The 25,279-nt window shown below is 42.0% G+C and overlaps 1 protein-coding gene across 1 annotated transcript in view; it reads left to right on the top strand.

Annotated features, from left to right (window-relative positions):
• PREX2 (phosphatidylinositol-3,4,5-trisphosphate dependent Rac exchange factor 2) overlaps positions 1 to 25,279 on the top strand; it is a 307,653-nt gene that overhangs the window by 210,553 nt on the left and 71,821 nt on the right. Inside the window, 4 exon segments of the mRNA XM_030553242.1 lie at positions 4,073 to 4,290; positions 8,770 to 8,872; positions 11,779 to 11,922; positions 17,229 to 17,343. Of these exon segments, the coding sequence (XP_030409102.1) occupies positions 4,073 to 4,290; positions 8,770 to 8,872; positions 11,779 to 11,922; positions 17,229 to 17,343 (580 nt within the window).

Here is a 25,279-nt window from a genome sequence, read left to right on the forward strand (position 1 = left end):
AGAAGAAAACAACATTTGATTTTTCTGATCTGTGACTGGCTGAAATCCTTCTTTGGTAATATTCCGTGGCAATCTTTAAAGAACAGATAATCTCGAAAGAGGTCAGGGAGCTTTCTGAAAGAAAGAAATATTTAGTTTTATTTTCTTATATGGCTGAAAAAAATATAAAAGTTTAATTTTATAAAAGAATAATTGCAGGGCTTGTATCATTTTACTTATTCTACAACTTTAGTTTTTATAGAGTCTCATAAAAACTGTATCACAAAGTGCTATTGAGTTCAATATGAAACACAGTGTTAAAATATGTTAGATGAGATTTGAAAATGTGAGGTGTTGGTGATACAGGAAGGCTGCATCAAAAGGCAGGCACTGCACGAGTGAAAGATCTATGAAGGCACAGTGAATTAGCTGCTTCTAGACAAACGGAGATAGCTCAGTGGGGAGTGTAGAGAGAACAAGATCCATATGGGTGCAAACATAATTCGGTGTTAATAATCAGGAAGGCCTGTTAGATCATTATGTGAACTGGGGAACCAGTGGGATTATCTGAGCATGGGGGAGATTATTGTATTTCTCTATAATGAGAAAAAAGAACAGCAGCAGCATTTTCTACATATGTTGGATTCTGAAGAATAGAACTTGGAGAGGTCATAGAGAAGGAAGTTACAGTAATCAAGATTAGAAAACATAAAGGCTTGGATAATGATTTTAGTAGAAATGGTGTAAAGAAGCTGTAGCACTTGTGGACGGTATTCTGAAAGTCTTTACAGACAGGTAAGAGAAAGAAAGCAAACTCATGGTCAAAGATGTTTCCAAGGTTAGAGACAGTGGAAGCAAATGTGAAGTTTGAGTTAAGAAGGAAGATAGAGAGAATGGAATTATGTTGAGGAGGCTCCTGTTGCCCATGAGAAGCACACATTTTGTTGAGAAGGTGCTGGGATTCAGGGTTATTTCTATCGATGCAGAATTATTTTTACTGGTTACCTGGTCAGGTGAGTCCTATAGTCAATCCCAGAGAAATAAAGGGTTTGAGCCTCTCTGTGAGAGAGGGAGAACTAGGAGCAAGGAGGAGAGGCCCTGCAGGGGGAAACCTCAAGAAGAAGCAGGGCTGGTGCAAGGAAGTTCTGCACCCTAGGCGAAACTTCCACCTTGATCCACCTCCCCACCCAGTTAACCCCACCCCCCACAGAAGCTAACCCTTCCTGGGGAGACCACCCCCGCCATGGAAGCTAACTCTGCCCAGGGAGACTCCCCTGTGGAAGCTAATCCCACTTGGGGAGACCCCCACCGCGCTGCAGCTAACCCCACCTGGGGAGCCCGCCTCAGCTCACCTCGGTTCCATCTTCTCTGCTGAGCACACCAGCGCCGGTCTAATTCTCCTCCCCTCCCAGGCTTGTGGTGCCGATTGGAGGAGCCTTAGAGTGGGGGCTGTGTGCTCAGCGGAGGAGGCAGAGTGGAGGTGATCTGGAGCGGGGAGCTGTTCCCCTGTGTGCCCCCCCCATTACTGTGGGCGGCTCTTCCCACACCCCCACCCCAGCTCACCTCCACTCCACCTCCTTGCCTGAATGGGCTTTTAGGTGCTCTCAACCACTAGGTGCCCTAGGTGGCCACCTAGTTTGCCTAAGTGGTAGCACTGGCCCTGGGAAGAAGCCAACTTCAGGCTGTTTTCTGTACTGTTATTTCAGTTAATGGAAAAGGGAAAACCCCAGAATGGGGACAAGTTTGGGTTCTAACCCACTGTGTTTTTACTTTATTGAAAACAGAATAGGGATCCTGTCTGTTCACAATGGGCCCAATTCACCATTGTCCTACACCATATGTAGTCATTGATATAAGGGCAAGATGGCTGTAAAACTACCAAATCAGAACAAATGTTTTACAGCCACTTTGCATTCACTTCTGACATGTGAAATGACTACCAAGGTGCGAATCAGTGGAGAATCATGCCCCTCAACTTTTACCTTGTTAGAACTAACAGCGCCTGAGCCACAAAATTAGGATCTGGATTTTGAACACCCCAAAATGTGGGGTTGATTGCACTAGGGGGCTCACCATTTTGCTAGGCTGTCTCAAATTCACACCCTTTTGCTCTCGGGTGAAGAATACTTCTTCTACCTTTGTGAAGTCAGTAACCAGGAAGAATTACAATATCCCAACACCTTTATCAGCCTTCATGAATGGAGCTGTAGTGTTACTAAAAGGAACACTTTGAGAGTCACATGTAGTTAATTACCACAGGAATTATGCACTAAACCCCAATGCAATAAACTCTAGATGCTAATAAAGTCTTACTCTAATGGTGACCAAACATCCCCAAGTGTATACCAGCCTCACTCCCAGGTTACAGAACACCTCTTTCCCATTAGTTTGGTGGCCAATGTTTCTATAAAGAATGAGCTCAAACCAGCCAGATTCTATTCCCCCTGTCATCCTCAGGGGCCGGAAGTTGTTGCTGGAGTACTAGTCAGGGCTTCTTCTCCAAGGAACTGGATCTTCCCTGGCCTGCAGTCACCCAGTCCCTGCTGGCTGCCCTGTGTTACACCTCTGGTCCCACCTTCTCTCTAGGCCTGTCTCACAGCCCTTGTGTTCGGGTTGTGGTTGGGCCTGCTGTGGTCCAGCAGCAACATCATGTGACCCCAGTCTACAGCTCACATCCCCCAACTGATAGGTGAAGAGTTGACCAACTGACCTAATACCATTTATAACTGTCCAAAACTTGGGCAGGGCAGACTCTCCTCTGGAGTAGCATCTCCATCCTGTAATGGCAAGAGGGCTGATAGTAGGATGTTGGACATGGGTAGAATAACCAATCAGCTTTCTTGGGGATGGAGTGAGGGGCCATTTCTTCCCCTTGACATGCCCCCTAACTAGTCAGAGCTCAGGCAGCAAGGCAAGTGTTTCACAGCCAGGGCCGGCTCTAGCAATTTCGCCGCCCCAAGCATGGCAGCACGCCGCGGGGGGGCGCTCTGCCGCTCGCCGGTCCCGTGGCTCTGGTGGACCTCCTGCAGGCTTCTCTGCGTGGGGTCCAGTGGTCCCGCGGCTCTCGTGGACCTCCCGCAGGCACGCGGGAGCCGTGGGACCAGCGGACCCTGCGCAGGCATGCCTGCGGGAGCTCCACCGGAGCCACCTGATGCCCTCTCGTCAACCAGCAGAGCACCCCCCGCTGCGTGCCACCCCAAGCACACACTTGGTGCGCTGTGGCCTTGAGCTGGCCCTGTTTACAGCAATGGTGCTGCGATGTGGAGCAGGTCTTTGTTTTAGGTGCTGGTTCCAGTTTGGACACAATCTAGTTGTGACAGGCAGAAAGCAGAAAAAGACAGGAGAGGAGACATTAAAGGATGAAAGATATTTGCAGTTGAGTGATATCCCGATGAGCTTGGTAAGTATTAAAGATAGAATGATGATGAGCAAAAGAGAACCAGGCAGAGGGTTGAAAAATGATTTTTTGTGGGAGTCTGTAGAAGAAGGACCTATTAGAAGAAGAGAAATTGCCACCAGACAGAAAGAGGGAGGAAGGCGAGGGGCGTGGATAGAGAGACAGATGGATATTTTAAAGGTCAGAACCAAGAATCTGGAAAGAGCCAGGGATACCTACAAAACTTGTATATTGGAAAGGAAGTTACATTGTGGCATTTAAATGAAGACTTTAATTAAAGACTTCATTAAGCTAAAGGCAACACTTCTTCTAATGAGTTTATTACTCAAATTCCAAAGCTTGAAAGATGAGCTACCCACAGTAACATTACTGATTCAGAAAGTAAATTGCTTACCAAAGTTTAATTTCTAAATTGGGACATTTTAATGACTATTCAGTGGATTGTGAATTTTAAACAGGTTTGTACGTAAAGCATATTTAACTATTTTCACACAACTCCTTTAATTTGTTTTGAATTTTTTTCAGATAAGGAGTAAAATCTCTTAGTTAAGGTTTTTTTGAGATGTGAGATTTTATTTTTTCCAGAAAACAATGGCTCCTTTGCTTAAAACAAAAGAAAAACTTGCTACAGTTAATTTACTGTTAATTTATTCTCTCATTTTTCTTGCTTTTCCTCTTCTGGTCTTTCCCTCACAGATAGTGAGATACAGCTCAGACGAGACATGGTCTTCTGCCAAAGTCTGGTGGCCACAGTCTGTGCTTTTTCAGAGCAACTAATGGCTGCCTTAAATCAGATGTTTGACAACAGCAAAGAGTATGAAATGGAGACTGGAGAGGCCAGCAGAAGGTGGTTGGAACAGATAGCTAATGCAGGTGTCCTCCTTCACTTCCAGTCATTGTTGTCACCTAACCTGGTAAGAATCTTATTGCAGTAACCACGTGAGTCAGTATGACCGTGCTGAATAAGGGCAGCATGAAGCAAGGTGCATTATGCTTACAGTATCCTGCATCTTTTGTGTTTAGCTCATGTATTTATTAGCTGATATTCAGGAAGTCTGTGGTTCAAATAATCACTGATATGGGAAATTAATAATGTTACTCACAAACATAATGTTATGTTTCTGTTTCAAGTTACTAGATACTGAGAAGGTATATGAGGAACACACAATAGTAGCGATTAAAAAATCCAATATGTCATTAGACACCACACAGATATCACAGCTATTTCCCCTCTGAGCAGTAAGTATTTATGACGTGATCACCATAACTTCAGTCACTGTAATTAGCAATATAAGGAAAATACAATACTCATTACCTATTTTTAATAGAAAATCCCCACTTTCCCTTGGTAATTCAACTCTAAGAGCTAAATCTTCATTCTCTCTGAGGCTGCTTTGCCGCCATGGTGGCACAAACCAAACTGAAAGTTGATGTAACCAGCCAGTAGGAATTCAGCAGGGAATCCACAGGTAGACCATTGTTGCTCCTTTGCCACCCTTCCCACTGCCCTTGGCAAAAGGGTTGTGACTGAGAAAAAAGGGCCATAGCCAAAGCACCCCCTCACTCCAGTAATCCCTGGCTGCCTGCATGGGCCCCTGAGGCTACTTTAAGTCACTTAGCAGACTAGACTAGTATCTGGTAGTCTGATGATCAGGGAACTGGAAAGCTATTTTTGCAATGTCCTCTGCTGTCACTCCTCCCCTGAGCTGCTAGGTGCCAAATGGTTGGTCTCTGACTTCTTTTTGTGAAATCTTGAGACCTTTTAATATAGTGTCCTCTGTATTTGCAATTGTGTTTTACCACCGTCTTAGCTGTTGTAGTTCTGTCACAAGATAACCATTACCACAGGTACACCATAACTTCTGGATTTTGCTTCAACACTCAAGAGATTGCCCCTTTGTAATTAAAATCCCACATTATTTAAATGTTATTTTCATGTACTAATATACTCGTAATAATAGTCATGGTGAATTGTTCCAATTATGTAATTTTAAATTCAAATTAACATTAGTCAATTCTGTAAAGTTTTTTGCACAAAAAAGGAGTGCTGAGTTAGTCCAATAACAACATTCATCATTTCAGGGGAAAGTCTTTAAGAACAACTTTTTCAGTATTTTCTAACCAAGCATTCTGGATTCAGATGATCCATGTTACTTTAAACAAGGGCTTGTGAGGGCAGTTATACTCATTACATCTGGATTTCAGTGAAGAATGAACAATTTTGTAAAGATTTCCCATGTGGTTGAATGGTATTCAGATTACTCTGGTGATAAAAATTGCCCTCTCTCCAGGGGGTAATAAATTGAACCATTAGGTAAAATGTTGCAGGCATAATCCCTTCTTCATAAATACATGGGAAATACTATTTAAGTTCATGGAACAGGGAAAATTGTTTTTTTCCTCTGTGTAAATCAGTAACATTCAGCTAATTTTCAGGTTATAGGGAATATGTTTATTGCCGTCTCTTTTATTGTGCATTTATTAACTGTTTCAATGCCTACAGAAAGAACTAAATATACATCAGGTTTCCATTTGTCTGCTTGGTAGTTTAGCATAGAAGGGATGGTAATATGAAAAATTCAGTTATTTTAAGTGAGTATTGATTCTGCTGTGACTGCTCTAAGTATTTACTTCCAGGCTAACTATATTTGTTGGTGAATACTTCCCTTGTTATTAGAGATCTAATAAAATATCTTGAAAGGGTTATAATTTACTTTTGAAGTTATGTGGAACGAGACTTGATTTTCAAAGGGTAAGATTTTCCATCATTTTGGTTTGAGAGTTCACAAAATCTGAGCCTGCAAAAATGAAGTACAGGTGCCAATCAGAACATTGGCACATCTAGCTACTTGATTTGCATCCAAAATTGGGTAGGTCAAGGTGAAAATTACTCCCCTATTTTCACCCACATTTGAGCTGCCCATTCAACCATTGGCACAAAAATTTCCCCTTAAGCACATAACTGGAACTTTTGAAAATCTAGTCCACTATCTATAAATGATAGCTTATGCTCAGGTGTTTTTCCCCCCAATGTGTTTAAAAACAAAGTTTTAACTTTGTATAATAATTGTGATGGGACCCCTAGGGGACAACCTGAACTGTGTGACCACTGTGCCTCTTTAACTCTTCATCCTGGGCTGTCTTGCACAATGCTTTGTTAGTGACAATAAGCAAATCCCTTCAGGCGTTGTTGTCACACAGCCACCAGCATGCAGCGACACGTTCAGCTAAATTGTATGAATAATCTCTAAGCCCCTCATAAACTATACAGAGGGAGACACCAGCAAATCCCCACCAGCCTTGAATCCCAGAAATGTACCATCTTACACTGCTCAAGACCTTCTCTTGAACAATACAAGCTCATTAATTAGTTTGCCACTTTGTCAAAGGATAGTGGACATGCACCAGCCTTTGTAATCTGAGCAGAGTGCCCAAGTATTTTAGACAAACTCACTTGGTTAAGATAAAACACTGAAATAGGTTTATTAACTACAGAAAGATAGATTTTAAGTGATTATAAGTGGTAGGTATAAAGATCAAAAGTAGTTACCCAAGAAAATAAAAAGTAAACACACATTCTAAATCCTGAACTTTTAGACTAAGGAATATTTGAAACAAGCAGTTTCTCTCACCCCACTGGATGTTGCAGGCAGGTTACAGTTCTTAATAAACAGGCTGAATTTCCTTCTCAGCCTGGGACCAATCTCAGTTCTAAGTCTTTGTCTTTCCAGCATTCTTGTTGCCTTCAGAGTAGGTGAGGGAGGAGAAAGGTGGTCTCTTGATGCCATTGTGCCTTATTTTACACTCTGAATTCATGTCCCCGGAACTATACTGGCCCAGACATGTCCTGGTGGGCCTTGCTGAATCATACAGTTGAGCAACCCTAATTGTGTGGTGTTTGCACAACTGCCTCTTACAGAATTGTAAATCTATTGTTTACAATTGTAAATCTATTTTTTACAATTCCCCTGCTGGTGAATGGCTCATGATGGTCACTTAATGCCCATTTGGATGTGGGTCACCGCCATTGTTGTTACTGGAGAGCTAGCCAAACTCACAACATATTTCAATAACGACCATATTGCAGAATATAATAATTCCATATACAATGATGATTAAGGCTATGGTTTTGTCATGGACATTTTTAGTAAAGGTCACAGACAGGTCATGGGCAATTAACAACAATTAACGGAAGACGTGATCTGTCCCTGACTTTTACTAAAAATGTCCATGACTAAACAGGGAGGGAGGAAGGTCGAGCACCCTGCCCCATGGCTGGGATCTGGGAGGGACTCCTGGCTGGGAACTGCGGAAGATCCCCCACCGCCTGGGGACTGGGGAGCTCTGGGGGATTCCCCTCCTGGTGAGAGAGCTGTGGGGGTTCCCCTGATGCTTGTGGCAGCTAGGGAGCCATAGAGGTCCTCCACAGCCACAGGGACTAGGGAGCTGCGGGGGAGTCTGGCCCTCTGTGGGGACTGGAGAGCTGCAGGGGATTCTCCCTCTGGCAGCAGCAGCTAAGGAGCTTCCAGGGATCCTCTGCTGCCTGTGGGGACTGGGGAGCTCCAGGGAATTCACCTATTGGTGGTGGCAGTGGCTGAGGAGCTGCCAAGGGATTCTCTGCCACCTGCGGGGACTGGAAAGCTCTCGGGGTCCCCAGCACCCATGGGGACTGGAAAGCTGCAGGGGAGCACAGCCACTCCGGGTGGCCAGGCTACCCTGCAGCTCCTAGCCACCACAGGAGGTGGGGATACCTTGCAGCTCCCAGCCACTGCAGGCTGAAGTCATGGAGGTTTGCAGAAGTCATGGATTCTGTGACTTCCATGACCTCTGTGACCAAATCATAGCCTTAATGATGATACACATCTTTTGACAGAACAATGATTTTCAGTAGATCATGACCTTTCATATGATATCTTGCAAGGCATTCCTTATATGAAATATCACAACAATATACAAATGATGAGTAAGGGGGTTACAGGGTGCTATTTTAAAACACAGAGCGTCACATAAATATAGAAGAATTTTTAAAATCTAGGCTTAGTGTCTATACCTTGTAAGCTTGCCCATTTACATACACAACAACTAAAAATGCAGTTTGATTAAATGGCAGCTGTAAATTAACTTTAGCTGCAAAATAATTTAATAATTTCAGTTCTAATTTCAATTTTGATAATCATTTTTTTGCCAGTAGAAGAGGGAGTAGAAACTGAATAAAAACAAATCCATCATCTGTTATTCCTGAAAGTTAATTAGATTAATACTTTAATGAAGCAGTGTGTAACTTTCTGCAGTTATTTTTTATGTTCATGCTGTGTATGGTTTCCAGTATGGAAACATCATGCTAAAATAACATAATCTTTATTTGAGTAGAAATTTTTTTTTCTTTTTTCCAGACTGATGAACAAGCCATGCTAGAAGATACGCTGGTTGCTTTGTTTGACCTGGAAAAAGTTACTTTTTATTTTAGGCAGTCAGAACTAGAACCAATAGTCGCAAGTGAGTAAAGAAGTATATTTATGAGATTTATTGTTCTATAAACAAACAGTGGCATGTTAGATATGTTCTATAAACAAACAGTGGCATGTTAGATATGTTTAAAGTAATATAACTTTTTTCTCTTCTGGAGCATCTCAGCTCTTGGGCAGATGTCTTAATTTGGGAATGATATGGGTCATGGGGCTGGGAATGGAATAACAGAGCCTTTCCTCACTAGATCTCCTGATATCCAGAAAAGGTCAGTCATGATGAAAAGTAATTATTATCTGACAGCTGTTCAGGAACTTCAGTAAACGATTCATGGTCCCAGTGAAGCCAGTGGATAAGTGACCATTCCAGAAAAAAAGTCCAGAAGAGCTAGTTCTCACTGAGGAACAGTATGTAAAACAAGTTATGAGAGGACAAAAGAACATTAGAACATTGTTCACATCTACATCATCAATGACACATGAAGGGATAACTTACATCTCTCAGTACCAATGAGGAGCATAGTGCTAGAAGAGAAGATTAACTTCTGAGTGGGAAGAGGCAGATGGTATTTCCTCCAGGGTCCTGTTGGTCAGGGACAGCTTTAAATTGTCAAGAAGAGTCCTCTGAGCCCTGCTGGTGCAGGCTAATGAGATGTGCTGAATTAGAGCATCCGCATGCCCAAGCTACTCTTAGGGATGCACTGACTGCCTGCCGACTCCTGTGGAGGAGAGGTTGTAGCCTTTTTTTGCCTCTGTACCCCTTTCCTGATGTTAAGACCCTGCAGTGAATTTGGCACAGCGAATGAAAACACACTTTTCCAAAGTCTCATAACTCAGCAGGAGGAAAAGCGTGCCTGACTAACTTCAAGCTTTCCAAACAAATACTGCCCTGGGGATAGAGATCGCACAAGATAACTTTTACAGTAAAAAGATCCCAAAGCTGCTAGTGAGAGAGGGTGTCAGCACTCCCAGAATTCAAGTACCACCTTACAGTCAACGAGTGTTGCCAGGGTTCACATTTGCAGAGCTGGTGGTGAGTTAGGATTTGATTTATATACTACTTGTGCTGTGTCAGGGTGAACAAGTCTGGAGGGGATTCCATAGCCCTGCTTCAACCTCTTCCCATTAAGAAGAGGTCCCATTAAACCAGACATCAATCCAAGACAGGGTGGAGGGTCATCCAAGACAGGGTGGAGGGTCAGCCTGGACAGCATTCCTAGCTGAGAGCAGATTAGTTGCCTGTGTTGTGCAGTGCTCATATTGTCTCCTTCCCATGGAAAAGTCTTTCTCATATATGATGATACTCAGAAATCATATGTGTAACATTCAGATCAAAACAAAATTGCAACAAGCTCTATCTTAACCTTTAGTTTAAATGCCACCATCACAACTATCCAAACTTCATGGTTACACGGAGAAGCACATTTTGGTGGCAAATTCAGCTTTTTTATTTATGGCAAAGCATAACTGCCAAAGTTAAAAGAAAGTAATTATTTCTTGATGCCAAAAATAGTGACAAGTGGCAATTTAACCTCCTTTTCTTGGAGATGCAAAATCATAATCTAATAGCATCAATACCAATAACATCTACAGGTTGTAGTTTGTTTAAATTTTTAATTTAAAATTATAACTGGAAATATGCATGAAATTTTATTTGAAGTAAGCTGCTGTAACTCTGCAAATGTTAAAGTTTGGGGTATGTCTGCACTTTGATCTGGGAGTGTAATGTGAAGCTTGAGTTTATATACCCGTGCTGGCTGTGGTTGACCTAGCATGCTAAAAATTGAGTGTAGCCATGGCAGTATGAGGAGCAGGACATTAGCTGCCCTGATTACCTACCTAGCAAATCTTTTAATATTTTCACCCTGCTAGATACGTATTCAAGGTGGTTAGTCCCTCATGCTGCTTGCATCATTGTGATTATGCTCTATTTTTGGTGCACTAGCTCAGTCAGCGCTAGCACAAGTATGTCTAGTTAAGCTGGGAATTACACCCCCAGTTCAAAGTGTAGATGTACCCTTAGAGTAAAAAGGGTAAATTTTCACTGGCTTTTTCTAATGGCAGTTGCATGCTTACTCACCTGCAAAACATTGAAAAAGTACATTGGGGAATCATTGCAAATGATAGAGCCAGAGGATTAGAAGATCTAGGAATCTAAACCAATGTGAAAGGGAACTTCCCATTTAATTCAGTGTGACATCTGGTGTGTCAGTGTGTAATGAAAGATACTATTATATAATTTTATGTCCTGTACAGTAAGAAATCAGTTGTCAGAAAATGAGTCTCCAGTTTAACTATTATTCATTGAACGGTTCTGCAGTTATATATTCCTCAGCTTTATGCATTACAGAAATTCTGATGTGAGGAGACCATGGTTCAATGACTAGAATTAATATCAGGGGACACATTGTAAGCTACACAGAGTTTATACTTGGCATCACTGAGGAGAGGGGAGTGAAAGGTGGCTGTAAGGCATCTAAATACTCCACTGATCCTGGTCTGGCTAGAGGCCAAAGTGTCCCCAAGCATAACTTAAAGCAGCCTATGGGTTGCTTTAATTCATGCCAGCTGCTGTGATCACAAAGGGTCTGCTGTCCCAGGTGGGGATCAAAAAAAGCAGTATGCACTACACACAACTCCCTTCTGCCACTGGCATGCTTCCTCCCCACCCTTCATACACCTGTGGGAAAGTAGGTGGTGTAGAATCACCGTTACACCACTTGAAGATTTCCCTCTGTTGCAGAAACCTGTGGTTGGCTGTTAAGGCATCTTTCTGCCTGCTTTGTGGTGGTGGTCCATTGTAAAACAGGCAGAATTAGGGACAGGAATTTGGCCATGTATAATTTTTGAATGTAACATTCTTTCTAGTTTTTGGAAGAGAAAATATCACATAGTTGTTAGCTATTAATAACATGGCAATGTTAACTATTTTCTTAGATGTTCCAATCACATATCAAGCAGAAGGAAGCCGGCAAGCTTTGAAGGTTTACTTTTATCTTGATAGTTACCATTTTGAGCAGCTTCCTCAAAAGCTGAAGAATGGAGGAGGGTTTAAAATCCACCCAGTACTTTTTGCACAAGGTAATTCTTTTTCTATACCTTCAAATAATCTCTTGAAAATCTGCAGTCCCATCTTAACCCTGATTCAGCAATGTACTTAATCACATATGTAGCTCTGAGCACATGAACAGTCTCATTAGGTTCAGAATAAGGGCCTCAATTCAAATACTTTGTTGAATTGAGGTTCTAATTCTGAGATGAATTTTAATTTTAAAGGAATGAAGTATATTTTTCATATAAACTCTTTCAGAGCATACTTCTGAGTTTAAACCAAACATACTGACACCAACTGCAGAGAATAAGTGGATTATCTTTTTGTTTGTTTTTTTTGTAAGTTCATTCAGTGTGGATATTAGTGGGCAATTCTCAGACCTGAAAATTCTCTTAAATTGTAAAAAAAAATCATTTTCCAAATGAACAAAGCAAAAAAAAAAACAACAGGTAAGGGAGTAAGGTGATATCAGCTGTGATTCTTCTTTAAAACCTATGGAGAGTTAAATATCTTTTCCAGGTATCTGTAGCCATGACACCACAAACATTAGTGAAAGGATGAATGGCATTGATGCTTATGTTATTTGTAAATTGCATATTCCCTACAGTGAGCAGTGGTGTCATTATAGTTGTCAGGACCCTGGGGTTTGATTCACCAAAGTGGCAAATGCCTCCTGCCAAGTGCTGATTGCCTTCAGCTTCCTTTGAGTTCAGTGGGAGTTGAGAGCTCTCAGGATGTTGCAGGAGGTCTTTGGCACACGCTCAGAATGGGCTCATAAATCAAGTAAATGAAGGAAAGGAAGAATTTGTGGAAACTTTTGATCTAATAAAAAGTAACTGCAATACAAAAATATTTAAAGATGAATAGCAAACCCTCAGGCTAAAGTCAAGACAAATACATCTTTGAAAGTAAAAGGTGTTAGCTCAATTTTAAATGAAGTCCCAAAGAAAAAGTTGAATGATTTTTCATTTAAACTATTTATAGATTTAAATTCACCCACTGGAGGGAGGGCAACGAGGAGACTGAATAACAGCAGGAACATCTCAGCAGATGATGAGATGATAAAGACACACAAAGAATGGGAAATAGTTTGGCTCCAATATGATCTTGAAAATATTAAAGTTTTTTTCTTGTACAGAATGTGCTGCAGAATTGCCTGTGTCTCTTTACACCGAATAGGGCAGTAGCATCAGGTAACTGGGATGAGGGCCGTTAAGCCTATTGTTCAGAGCAGGCATCATGCCTAATGGTTGGAGCAGGCCTTAGTTGTCAGAAGCTGGAGCCAAGGGTCAGACTGGAGGACAGGGACTGGATACCTGAACCCATCAGTGGTCGGAAGCTAAAGCCAAGGGTCAGACCTGAGATGGGAACTGGATACCTGAACCGAGGGTCAAGCCAGAGTGAATAGTCAGGAAACAAAGCCATGAGTCAAGCTGGAGGTCAGGAACTGGAGCAAGGAGGGATTCAAGGCAGGGGCTGGACAGAGGCAAGGTTAGGTGCCAGGCAGGAGCAGCGAAACAAGGTAACGCAGGAGACTTCACAGTGATGGACATGAGCACTGAGCAGTCAGCTAACTGCTTCTGCTGTCTTAAGAGCCATCCTGCGGACCCCTCTAGCCAAACAGACATTATGGTCAGCTTGCTGCAGGACAGCTCTACTGATGAGGCTGCCTGTGTTTCAGGTCCTGATTCCAGGTGGTTGGATATTAAGACATGCCCCCTGGTCTCAGCAGACAAATTCAGACATGGCACTAGTTGTGTTCACTATCAGCTAGGTTGAGGAAGGGAGCAAGAAACTAGGATTCCCAGAAGGCCCAACTATTTAATAATTTGCAGTATTTAAACTCTGAGATTTCTTTATTCACTATCCTATCAAAATGTTGTTGAGAAAATCCATCCTACTTCACCAGTGAGACTGGCTTTCTGAAATCAGCCAGTTTCACCCACATCTGTATTGGATCTGGGATCCATGTTAAACTCTACACCTTTCTGAAAAATACTCTGAACCAGGGGGAGAACCAGATGCCCTGCATAACACTCATTTCCTCCTTCCTATCATCACTTTACCCAGCTGCAGAAGGTAGACATGCTATCCTTCAGGGGTGGCTTTAGGCATTTTGCCGGCCCAAGCACAGCAGGCAGGCTGCCTTCGGTGGCTTGCCTGCGGAGGGTCCGCTGGTTCTGCGGCTTCGGAGGACCTCCCGCAGGCACGCCTGTGGGAGGTCCTCCGAAGCCACAGGACCAGCAGACCCTCCACAGGCACGCCTGCGGGAGTTCCTCCGAAGCCACGAGACCAGCGGACCCTCCGCAGACACGCCTGTGGGAGGTCCGCCAAAGCTGCGGGACCAGCAGACCCTCCGCAGGCAAGCCGCCAAAGGCAACCTGCCTGCTGCCCTCGCAGCGTCAGCACAGCACTCTCCGCGGCTTGCCGCCCCAGCACGCGCTTGGCGTGCTGGGGCCTGGAGCCCAGGGCTGGCTCCAGGCACCAACATTCCAAGCCAGTGCTTGGGGCAGCACTCTGCAAGGGGCGGCAGTCCCTGTTGTTTTGCCCCCAAGCAGCGTGCCGAATTGCCGCCGCGGGTGGCAAGGGTAGTCCATGTGCCCTTAGGGCGGCGGGCGCATTTCCACGGCAGCAGCAATTCAGCAGCAGCAGCTTCCATGTTTAGCTATCCGGGGTGGCTTCAGCTAACCATAGAAGCTGCTGCTGAATTGCCGCTGCCGCGGAAACGCGCCTGCCGCCCTAAGGGCACATGGACTACCCCTGCTGCCCGCGGTGGCAATTCGGTGCGCTGCTTGGGGCGGCGAAAACTGTAGAGCCGGCCCTGCTGAAGCCGCCCCTGCTATCCTTCTAGTGATGTCAAAAGTCTTACTTACTGATACACTGAACTACTGTAACTTCACTTTTGTTTTTCTTACACAAACAGTGAGCTGTGACTCATTTTCACATCAGTTTTATAATGATGTGCTATCAAAACTGTGATCTTTATTTACACTGGCTGACAAGAAACTGCTCTCCAAATCTAACTGAAACCTGTTCGTGACCAAGAGAGAAAATGTCATCTCTTCAAGAACTGAGCATTTTGTAGATGCAGCTGTTCATTTTTTGGGGGGACAGTCTTGCTGCCTGAAACTCAATGGAGCCAAGATATTTTCCAGCCTAAATAAAGAGTCTACATGGTGTTGTAGTATAAAAGATTTTTAGCAGCATGAGTTTGGAAAGGGTTTTTGTTGCTTGCAGGATGAATACATGAGTCAGTGAAGGTCATTTCAGATGAGTGACACTTAAATCTTCATATTACACCATCATGTATTTTGTATGGGCTACAGACAGTATTTTACAGAAGTTAAAAACCCAATTTTAGTCCCCATTCCTGCAAATACACATAGGCTTAATCATATACTAGTGAGTAGTCTAATTGAGTTCCAATGTATAAAGTTTAGCGTGTGTATAAACAGTTGTAAAATTGGGGGCCTTAGAAAATTTGTAGAGAGCTTTAAAAATCTTTACTATGTCTTATGTATCCCTCTACCTGTAAACCAGACTTTTTAGAACCATATGACTAATTATACAGATCTCAAAAGGACAGAAATGATATCTCCTTGCAGGATCAGAGTATGTGTGAATATGATATATGTGTGTGAAAGAGAGAGGGAGAAAATATGTGGGGATATTTCTATTGTCATAAAGTCTTCTGAATTCCCAGTGGGTGAGTTTATATCTACTGAATAAATGAGTTTGTAAAAAATTAAACTCTTTAGTTCGGATTTACACTTGCAGTTGAGCTAATTAACCTGTTTAACTTTGAAACTAACATTTGTTTTTATTTTTAACATTTTTTGGCAGTTCACATTTAACCTCAGTCTAGTCTTTTCTATTCTGGTTTTAAATATACAAAACAGAAGCACCTCTCTCCTCTGCATTACAATGCCCTCTTCCCTCTTTAAGGGGAGAGCAAAACTGTTCTACACAGTAAGGTCCCAATTCTGCACCAGAACCTACTAACTTGGACACCGACAACCATGCAGATACCAATGAGAACAGTGGGCCCTCCACAAGAGCCCTGTCTGGTTGAGCTCAAGACAGGCATCTTAGGAGGCAATTTGTTCATCAGTCTTTACCATCTTTTGTACAGAAGCAAAATTATGAGCTCTATAAGTACTCAGAGGAACTGTGATTTGCATGTTCTTGAACAATGAATGAATTATTTACTGACTGGTCACATTAAGAATTGTCATGAGAATTAGTATTTGGTGTGCAACTGGGGCTCTGAACCTGCAAGTTGTCCCCATAAGAATTCTGCTTATTAGATGCATTTTCTGATTGTTCTCTTGGGTAACTAACTCTTAAAATTTGTACAGATTATTATTAAAGTGGCAGGGTTCCTCATTGTAAAATCTTCAGTGCTTCTCCCCCACATGTATTTCACTGAAGTCCCATTTCTCTATTATGAGATTAATCTAATAAGATCTGAATGTGAAGATCTTGATTTCTCAGCTGCACACTCATAGGTCTTTTAAAGTAGATATGGCTCAGCTATGAAAAACGATCTAACATCATGACTATCTATATTAAATTAAGTGGGGGTGTTTTTGTGTGTGTGTGAACTAAAGCTGGGAAAAGTGTGCCAAAAGTATAAGGTTTAAATGATTTACCTCATCACTCTGTCATTTTTCACTTCTCCGCTCCCTCTATTTAATTTAATTTTAGATGTATATACATTAACTGACAGGGAGTCAGAGTCAAGTTTACATAACACTGAAAACATTCTGACCCCAAAGTAGAGATGTGTTTTCCGGTCCACAAGGCATTTTCCAGGCTGTGTGAAAAAGTTTTTTAGTGGAGCCTGATCCTGAGAAATACTGAACACCTGAAACTTTCGAATAAAGCAACTGGAGTTTCAGGGGCTGCACGTATCCCAAGATCAGGCCTAGTAAAAGAGAGTCATTATGTGTCCCTTCCTTTCTATAGCCTAACCACTTCTACAGTGTCTCATTGTATCAAAGGTGTCCAAGGTCACCTCAGAACTAAAAACTGTTCTAAACAGTGCCTGTGTATTTACATTCAGAGGGCAGAAGCACTCTAATTAGAATCACAGAATTGATATCAGCCCTGTCTTTTACAGTTTTTCTTAAGGGCAAGAAATATTTTTCTTTTAAACAAAATCTTAGAGAAAGATCTGTGGAAATTTGATGACACACAAAAACAGCTTTGCAATCAATGTTGAAGGTCACCGCCTCAAGATTAAGAAGTATGGCACTAAACTGCAGACCGGTTCTAACTGCAGAGAAAGAGTATAGTAAATATTTAATACTGATTTTTTTCCCTCTTATCACAGCACTGGAGAGCATGGAAGGATATTATTACAGAGACAATGTGTCAGTAGAAGAATTTCAAGCCCAGATTAATGCAGCCTCACTGGAAAAGGTCAAACAGTATAACCAGAAACTCAGGTAGGTAGAAAGCCAGCCTTCCCTATGGTGGCTATGTAGATTTTATATTTTAAATTAACCTAAATCAGACATTCTCAGATTGTGGTCCATGGAGCACTGGTAGTTCACAGGGCACTGGCTGGTCTCATGGTTCTGGCTCTCCTCCTTGCATTCCTAAATTGCATTGAAAAACAAGTGAAAATAATGAAATTATTTCCTAATATTTTTCCCCGTACACAATTAATATAGTTGCTGCAAGGTTGTTATTTGATTGTATCTGAGAAGGGAACAGTCTGGGTGATGATAAAAGTAATGGAAAGTGATATCCAAGCCAAGCTCTCCTATAAGCATCCACATATGTAAAAATTTGAGAACCCCAATCAATACTCACAATTCTTTATAATGTAGAGGAAATGACTTAGCAAAACGTTAAAGACAAGAAATGATTCCCTTAAAAAATTTTGTAACAGAACTAAAAATTTCTGTTGTAATTATGTGGAAATATTATTTGTATAAAGATATTAGGTTTACATTTGATGGGGGAAGGTGGATGGGAGGGGGTTAATTTACAGATTGTCCCACAGCTTTTAAAGGTGTGAACATCCAACACTTAGTGGAAGTTTTTGCATAATGGTTTAGATTCAGGTCAATCTCTCGTTTATTTTCTAGTAAATTTAGAAAACTATAATACAACTTCAGTGAATACATATACTCAAGCAATTCAAGAAATAATCTATCAGTTTCAATTTAAAGTAAGATTGAAATGCCTCACCTAGGACAATCTAGAGTTTTTGTGCATACCAGTTAAATTAATATCTACCTTGAGATGAACACCATAAACTGGTATACTTAAATTCCTTAAAAGGCACTGATAATGCTATATTGCTATATCATGAGTTACAGCTGTATTTGGTTAATGAATTGATATATTGATATCAGAATTGTTAAATATTATAATCTAATTTTGTAGGTTTATTTACTTAATCTCTACAGAACAGTATTTAACAGCCCATGCTGTTTTCCTGGACGCTCAATACCATTGTGTCAACAAAAAAAGAAAAATAAACATGAGTATTTGCTTCAACTGCATCTAAGAGATATGTACAGTGTACATAAAAAAATCACAAGATGGGGCATTCTAGCAATGATTCCATAACATCCAGTGGAATTTTTCATATAGAAAAATTTCTGCTTTTATCTATGTGTAAAGTAATGTAACAAGCTCAGGAGAATAGATATTAGGCATTTTCACTGCATTTTTGAAAGCCATTTCTTTGAGCAGGCTATATTTGTAGATGAATTGTAAAAAGGCTCACTGGAAAATCAAGAATGCAGTAAAATTGTGGCTTTTTGTTTTTCTAGCTTCATAAGGCTGATGAAATCTGAAATGGTATCTGGTTCCCATTAGCTCTGAGAAGGTGGGCGGCTTTTAAAAGAAGAAATGAGAAGTGAGGGAAAGAACGATGAGATAAAGATATAGGAGAAAGGGGAAGGAGGAGGAAAGAGAACACAGTCATCCTGTCCAAACTTTTCTTAAAGTGACTGTACTTGGACAGGGAACAGTGAGCAGTATTAAAAAAAGAGTGAAGATCCCAGTATTAAATGTACAGTTCCTTCCACTCACCCTTTTCAAGAGAAGTTCTCTGTGCTTTTCTTCTGAAAATATGTCTAGGTGTACATAGTGTTCTTCTGTTTTACCTCGTTGGTGGACTTTCAGAAATTCCTTTAGTTGTAAAAGATATTCAATAAAAATTGTGCATTTCCTTTCTGTTTACTATATCTATGTCTCTACACTTTTAACACAGCTGCCATTATAATAATTAGGCACCCTATTGCATTCACTCTTCCCTTGTTTCATTTACTGTCATCCAGAAGCATGTTCTCAGTTTCTTCTATTGGTTCATTTATTGTGGAAGTACTTGTGTGAAACATGGGTTCTGCAGCTTTCTCTGACCATAGCAACACATGGGCTAGCTGAGGCCAGCCTTTCACTGAAGAAGTTCTACTGCTTCCATACATCAGTCTGACTTCCAAATTACTTGGCTGTTACACCAGCGGCACAAGGCAGCTAGTTGAGGAGGTTTACTATCCAAGGGCCTGACCTAAAGCTTACTGAAATCAATGACAAAAATTTCACTAACTTAATGGGCCTAAAAGTGCTGATGCTGCCTGATCCTACTTAGCTTGTGTGAGCTGGAAAGAGCACAGAACAAGGTGTCTGCTGTTCTGCATTATGATGATCTTCCTATCTTAGTTCCTGCTGCAGCTTTCATGGGATATAATATTCTTAAAGCCATCTTTACTGACAAACCTGACCGCTGGCCAACCTCTAGGAGAATACTTTTTCAAAAAGTCATGATTAAACAGTCAAGATTTACCAAAAATTTGATAGGGGTGTCGAGTGGGTCTTTTGTATTCCCAGTATAGGGAAAAAACCTGTTATGTCCAATACTAATGTGGTAAGTATTTGTAAGTGCTGACTTTTTAATGGTGATCATACCATATCCCATAAATGAGGGGCAAGGGAGCTTCAGGAATTAACTGCATATGTAATATAATGTGAAAATAGAGTACAAGAAATCTAGAAAAGCAGATGTTAATATTCTTGTTCTGCCAGTTGCTAGTTAGAATAGGTGTTTGGCTAGGAGACTCTAATAAAGTAACTACAGCAGCAAAACTCAGTGACATTTGGATAATAGTTCTCAAAGAAAACCATAAAATTGAAATTAAATATCTCATGAAAATGTATGCATGCTCCCTGGAAGTACTGGCAGTACTCTGCAAGTAATAGGATCTACTAGGGCTATCAAATGATGAGAAAAATATTTGCAATTAATCACAGTTTTAATCACACTGTTAAATAATAATAGAATACCCAATTTAAATTTATTAGAAATATTTTTGGATGGTCTACATTTTCAAATATATTGATTTCAATTACAATACAGAATGCAAAGTGTACAGTGCTCACTTTATATTAGTATTTTTATTACAAATATTTGCACTGTAAAAAAGATACAAGAAATAGGAGGGTATGCTTTATTCATCATACATAACAGAGAGGATGAGTCCATGCTTTAATTGCAAAACACAACTTTGATGGAACTCTGACCAGTTTCTTCATAATATCACCAGTGATATAGCAGATATGTTGGCCTAGATACAAAACTGCTGTCTTTGACTCTGAGTTGGGCAGTCATAAAACTTTAATCTTTTACAGTTCTTGCTTTTAGGCTTTTGCAAGTACTATATATCAAGACTGAAACATGAATCGTAAGATTTTCATGAGGAAGCTATAGTACAAGATGTTTATGGGGGAGGGATAGAACCTCTTTCCATCTTTCTTATTTAACTCAACCCTAGCAGTTTTAATCAAATCACTACTATAAGGAACTTTTAATTTTAGTTTAGTGAAGTATTAAAGTTGCTACAGAATTCCAGAAAAGATGCATAAACACATAGGAAAACCTTTATCTGTGTAAATCTGTTACTTCAGAAGTAAATAAATAAAACTATGATTTTTTTAAAAACAAATGTTAACATCTGCACCATACTCATTCTTAATGGGTGTATATTTCTTTTTCACGCTGCCAGCCAGATTGCATTTATTTTTATAGTTAACCAAGTGTCACCATTTCTGTTTCCCTGTCACTTGCAGGGGAAAAAATTCGATTTGCAAATTGGGAAGGTGGTGACAGTTGCCAGCATTGTAAATTTATTCCGACCTAAAGGTTTCTTAATGAGAAGTTGTTGCGCCACCAGGAGAAAGCAATTAAGTCAGCAAAGATTTTAAACATCTTTATTACTATATGTTTGATAACTCAGCAGTTATCTTCTAAGTTAGAGGAAGACTATAAAGAGCTCGTTGTTGTTAGTGCCACAGAATGCTGCTGCAGCAGCATTGCTACTGCTGCTCAGTGCTGCCGCTCTTGGAGTTTTGATGTCAGCTGCACTAGCCAACAGCGCTCCAGGTTAATTCAGCAGAACTCGATGTTATTCATAAGAAAGACCACAGGCTCACTTCAGTGACGAAGGCACTTGGCCAGGTTTATTGTTGGCAAAGCACGGTACTAGTGCCGTGTCCATCGTGTCACAGGGACACTAATACATGTATGCCTTTGATAAGGTAAAGGCCCACTAGGGTCCTGTCCCCTTGGCCTATACAAAGTTGCCCCTCATATGACTTCTTTTATACACTGATACAAGACAGTTACCTATTACACTCCAGATGTTGTTAGATACCACCCTTATACCTTGTGCCTGCTAGTTCAAACAAAACATCCTCATCCATTATCCCTTATCTTACAAGAGGTCAGTGTATTCCTGTACAATCGCTTGGAAATTTGTTTACGTCGTTACTTGAGAACTCTGGGTATTCTTGAGCCATCCTCTCCAGTCAGGGAAGTGCTTCCTTCATTAGCCAATTCCTGCTGTGTTACTATTCTACCAAGGCCAGACTTACTCTGGTTCACAGCCTTTGGTTCACATGTTTAGTTATGCCTAGGGCTCCAGCAAGGCCTATCCTCATATGCCTTAGTGATACTGTAGCTGATATATAAGTGACCACATCCCATCTCCTGATGTCCCTCATGCCCAGTCTTCTCCTTAACCTCTCACTTTCTTCTGACTCTTTCCCCTCACAATACAAGCATATGCTAGTCTCTCCTGTCTTAAAAAATACCCTTGAGTAGAGCTGAGCATTTTTTTCAGAAAATAATTATTGACCAAAAATACATTTTTTGGTCAAATGTCATCATTTGCAAATTCAGGTCAAATTCAGCAAATAGTTTTTGGTCTAATTAAAAAAAATGAAAACAATGTTCTTGAAAAAGTCTAAATGGTCCATTTTGATATCTTTAAATAAAATGCTTCAACTTTTTGTTTCAAAACAACATTTTGCTTTGAAATTTAGCTAGATCCATAAAAAGAAATGTACACAGACAACAAAAGCTCTCCCCTCTCAGCCTATACAGGCTCTGCTGTCCCTCTGCAGGTAAACGATAGACATGCTCCAATTTCTGAGCCTTCCAAGCATCTCCCAGAAGTGTCCAGCCCTTGTTGCACTGGATACTCACAGTACTCACAGATTCACTGCTCCCAAAGAAGCAGTAGACTCAGCTTATTGGCTTCCCCCAGGTCACCGCTCCTTGTAACAAACAGCACTTAGATATGTTCATAGTGAAAATAAGGAAAAGTTTATTTAACAAAGAGGAGAGATTCAAATAACAGCAAGTAGAAATATTGGAAACAAATAGTTACATATAAAATCAGAACACGCATTCTAGAGCCTAAACTTATTTAACTAGATACTTTCACATTATATAGAGCAAAGCTCTTCCCTGAGTCCTTCTAGCATTTTTCATCCAAGGCCAACTGTCATCCTTTTTTTTATTAGACAGAATATGCTGCCAGCTTGTCCCCTGGGTAGAGGATACTGTCTCTCTTTTGCAACTCCCGATCTATCAAAACAGTGCTCTGATCTTTGTTAATAAACCATACACTCTCCTTCTGTGTGTTCCTTCCTGTAGATCTTTCAGTCTCTTGTTAATTTCACAGTTTTGATTAGCTGGTGGCTCATTATGCAAATAGACTTACTTTGCCAGACACACAATGCACAATGACCAGAGATGAACTAAGCATCTACTATCCCCTGCCTGAACAGAATCTGGCTGAGACATGTCACCTCTGGGGACCTGCCTTTAACATCCAGGCTTTAAGAACATAATTTCCAGTATAGATGCATAACTTCTTAAGTGTTATCTGTATATACATCCCACAATGATTATGATAACCAGTGAGCTACTGGCTCTGAATAGAGAACTTTCATAACACCCTTTGGTGAATTATTGTGCATATACTTGATCCAAGGGATCCCTGTAAAATTGTGTGCCTCTCTGTGCGCTCTGCCAGTTGTCACAATGAAGTTCCTGGGCCACAGTTCCACAGAGCTCTCTCCTGGGTTCTCTTCTCTCCCCCCCTCCATGCCTTGTGTCTGAATAATCTCATCCACAAACACAAATTCAACTACGACTCACTGATCTGACTCTATTCTAGACCTGTCTTCTTCTGGCCAAACCAAAATCTCAGCCTGTATCTCACATTTCCTCACAGATGTCTAGCAGTCAGCTCTTGATCAATGTGGCTAAAAATAGAGCTCCTGATCCTCCTCCCCAAGCCGTTCCTGCTACCTCCTTTCTCCATCACAGTGGACAACATAGCCATCGTGCCAGTCACTCGGTCCCATAACCAGAGTGTGATCTTTGACTTCGACCTCTCTCTAAGTCGTCATCTCCAGACTATGTTTAAAGCTTGCTGATTCTTTCTGCATTGTATCTTTACATTCTCCTTCGAGTGCTTGCTCATGTCCATTCCAATAAATGTGTGTGCGCACCGCATGTATGATCGTTGGAAGGTTTTTCCCCTAGCGGTAACCGTCGGGTCAGCTGTGGAGCCTCCTGGAATGGCACCTTCATGGTGGCGTATATAGCACACTGCTGCCCCGCCGCCTGCTCAGTTCCTCCTTAACTCCAGTGATGGTCACTGGAGCTTCCTTCAGCCTCTTGCTTTGCAAGTGTCTACTTAGTGGTTACCTTCCAGTTAGTTGTAAATAGTTCTTGAAAGTAGTAGTTTAGTAGTAGTTATAGTTAGCCTCTTTCAGGGGTTTCCCCCCATCCTTAGCTCCCCTGACTGGGGTATGCCTCGGTCTCAACGGTTTAAATCCTGTGAACACTGTGGGAACCCTTAAGTGCCTGGGTGAGGGCCATCAAACAGATAAGTGCTCCATTTGCAGGAGCTTTAGACCCAGGACTAAGAGGGATTGGAACTATTGCCTCAAGCTCCTTTTAATGGAGGCGGCTCTTCAGTCTCAGCCAGCACGGGAAGTGGCACTGGCGACATCGGTGTGCAGCACACTGGCTTCGGTGCGGGATGTCTCAGCACCGAAAAAAGACTCCTTCAGGGAGCATAGACACTGCTCCCTGGCTCACAAAGCAGGTTTGAGCATGCAGCACCGCTCTCAGTCCCCGGTGCCGCACAAGAAGAAGAAGGTGGACAGGGATTGGTCCCCCATCAGGAAACAGCACAGGGATCCTAGCGGGGTTTTTCCTATGTCAGGGCACCCACAGCCTGGCCTTCAGATCTTGGTGCTGTTGACTCCGGCTTTGCCAGGGGCTCCATCGAGTCTGGTGCTTGTCGACTCCCCGTCTTGGGAGGAGTTGGAGGACAAGATTGATCTTCCCTCCATGCCAGATACCTTATTGCCATGACGGCACAGTTCCCGGCCCTGCAGGCACGACCACTGGCACCAGTCCAGGCAGCATCGTGAGGCCCAGGACTGGCGATGGCACAGTCTATGGCACCTTTTGCAGCACCGATGGGCACCGCCACCCATTCATCACCAGGGAAAGTCACCAGTGCTATGGCACTGCTCCCGGTCACTGTGGTACTATTCCCCGGCACCATCAGGCTTCACCCTCTATGGTCTTGTTCAAACTATTCGTCGATTTTGATAATGAATCGTTGATCTCCCAACATAGTTGATTGGTACCAGTCTGAGTCCCGGCACTGCAGATCGTGGGACGTGCTGGTGCTGGTGATATCTTGGCCCCCACAATGGCAGGGCCCAGTACAGTAGGACTTTTGGACTCCTTGGGCCTACCATCAGGCTCAAGGGCAGGGTTCCAGGGGTATATCCATGGTGTCCGCTCCCCATGCTCCTACTTCAGCCACGTCGGTGCTACACCATACTCCCACAGCACCTGAAGACCCCCCATGTGACAAGGACCCTGGGTCTTCGCAAGTGGGTGCAACTCTTGAGCCAGCACCCCATGTGGTACCAGCGCCACAGTCCACCCCAAATAGAGCAAGCAGATGTGCCCAAGCCACCCTCCAGGGAGTCTGAAGGTCAGGATGACCTGGTCCCATGGGCCTCATCATCCTCTTCACCAGAAATCAGGCG

This window comes from Gopherus evgoodei, chromosome 2 (genome assembly GCF_007399415.2).
Source record: "Gopherus evgoodei ecotype Sinaloan lineage chromosome 2, rGopEvg1_v1.p, whole genome shotgun sequence".
NCBI classification, from domain to species: domain Eukaryota; kingdom Metazoa; phylum Chordata; order Testudines; family Testudinidae; genus Gopherus; species Gopherus evgoodei.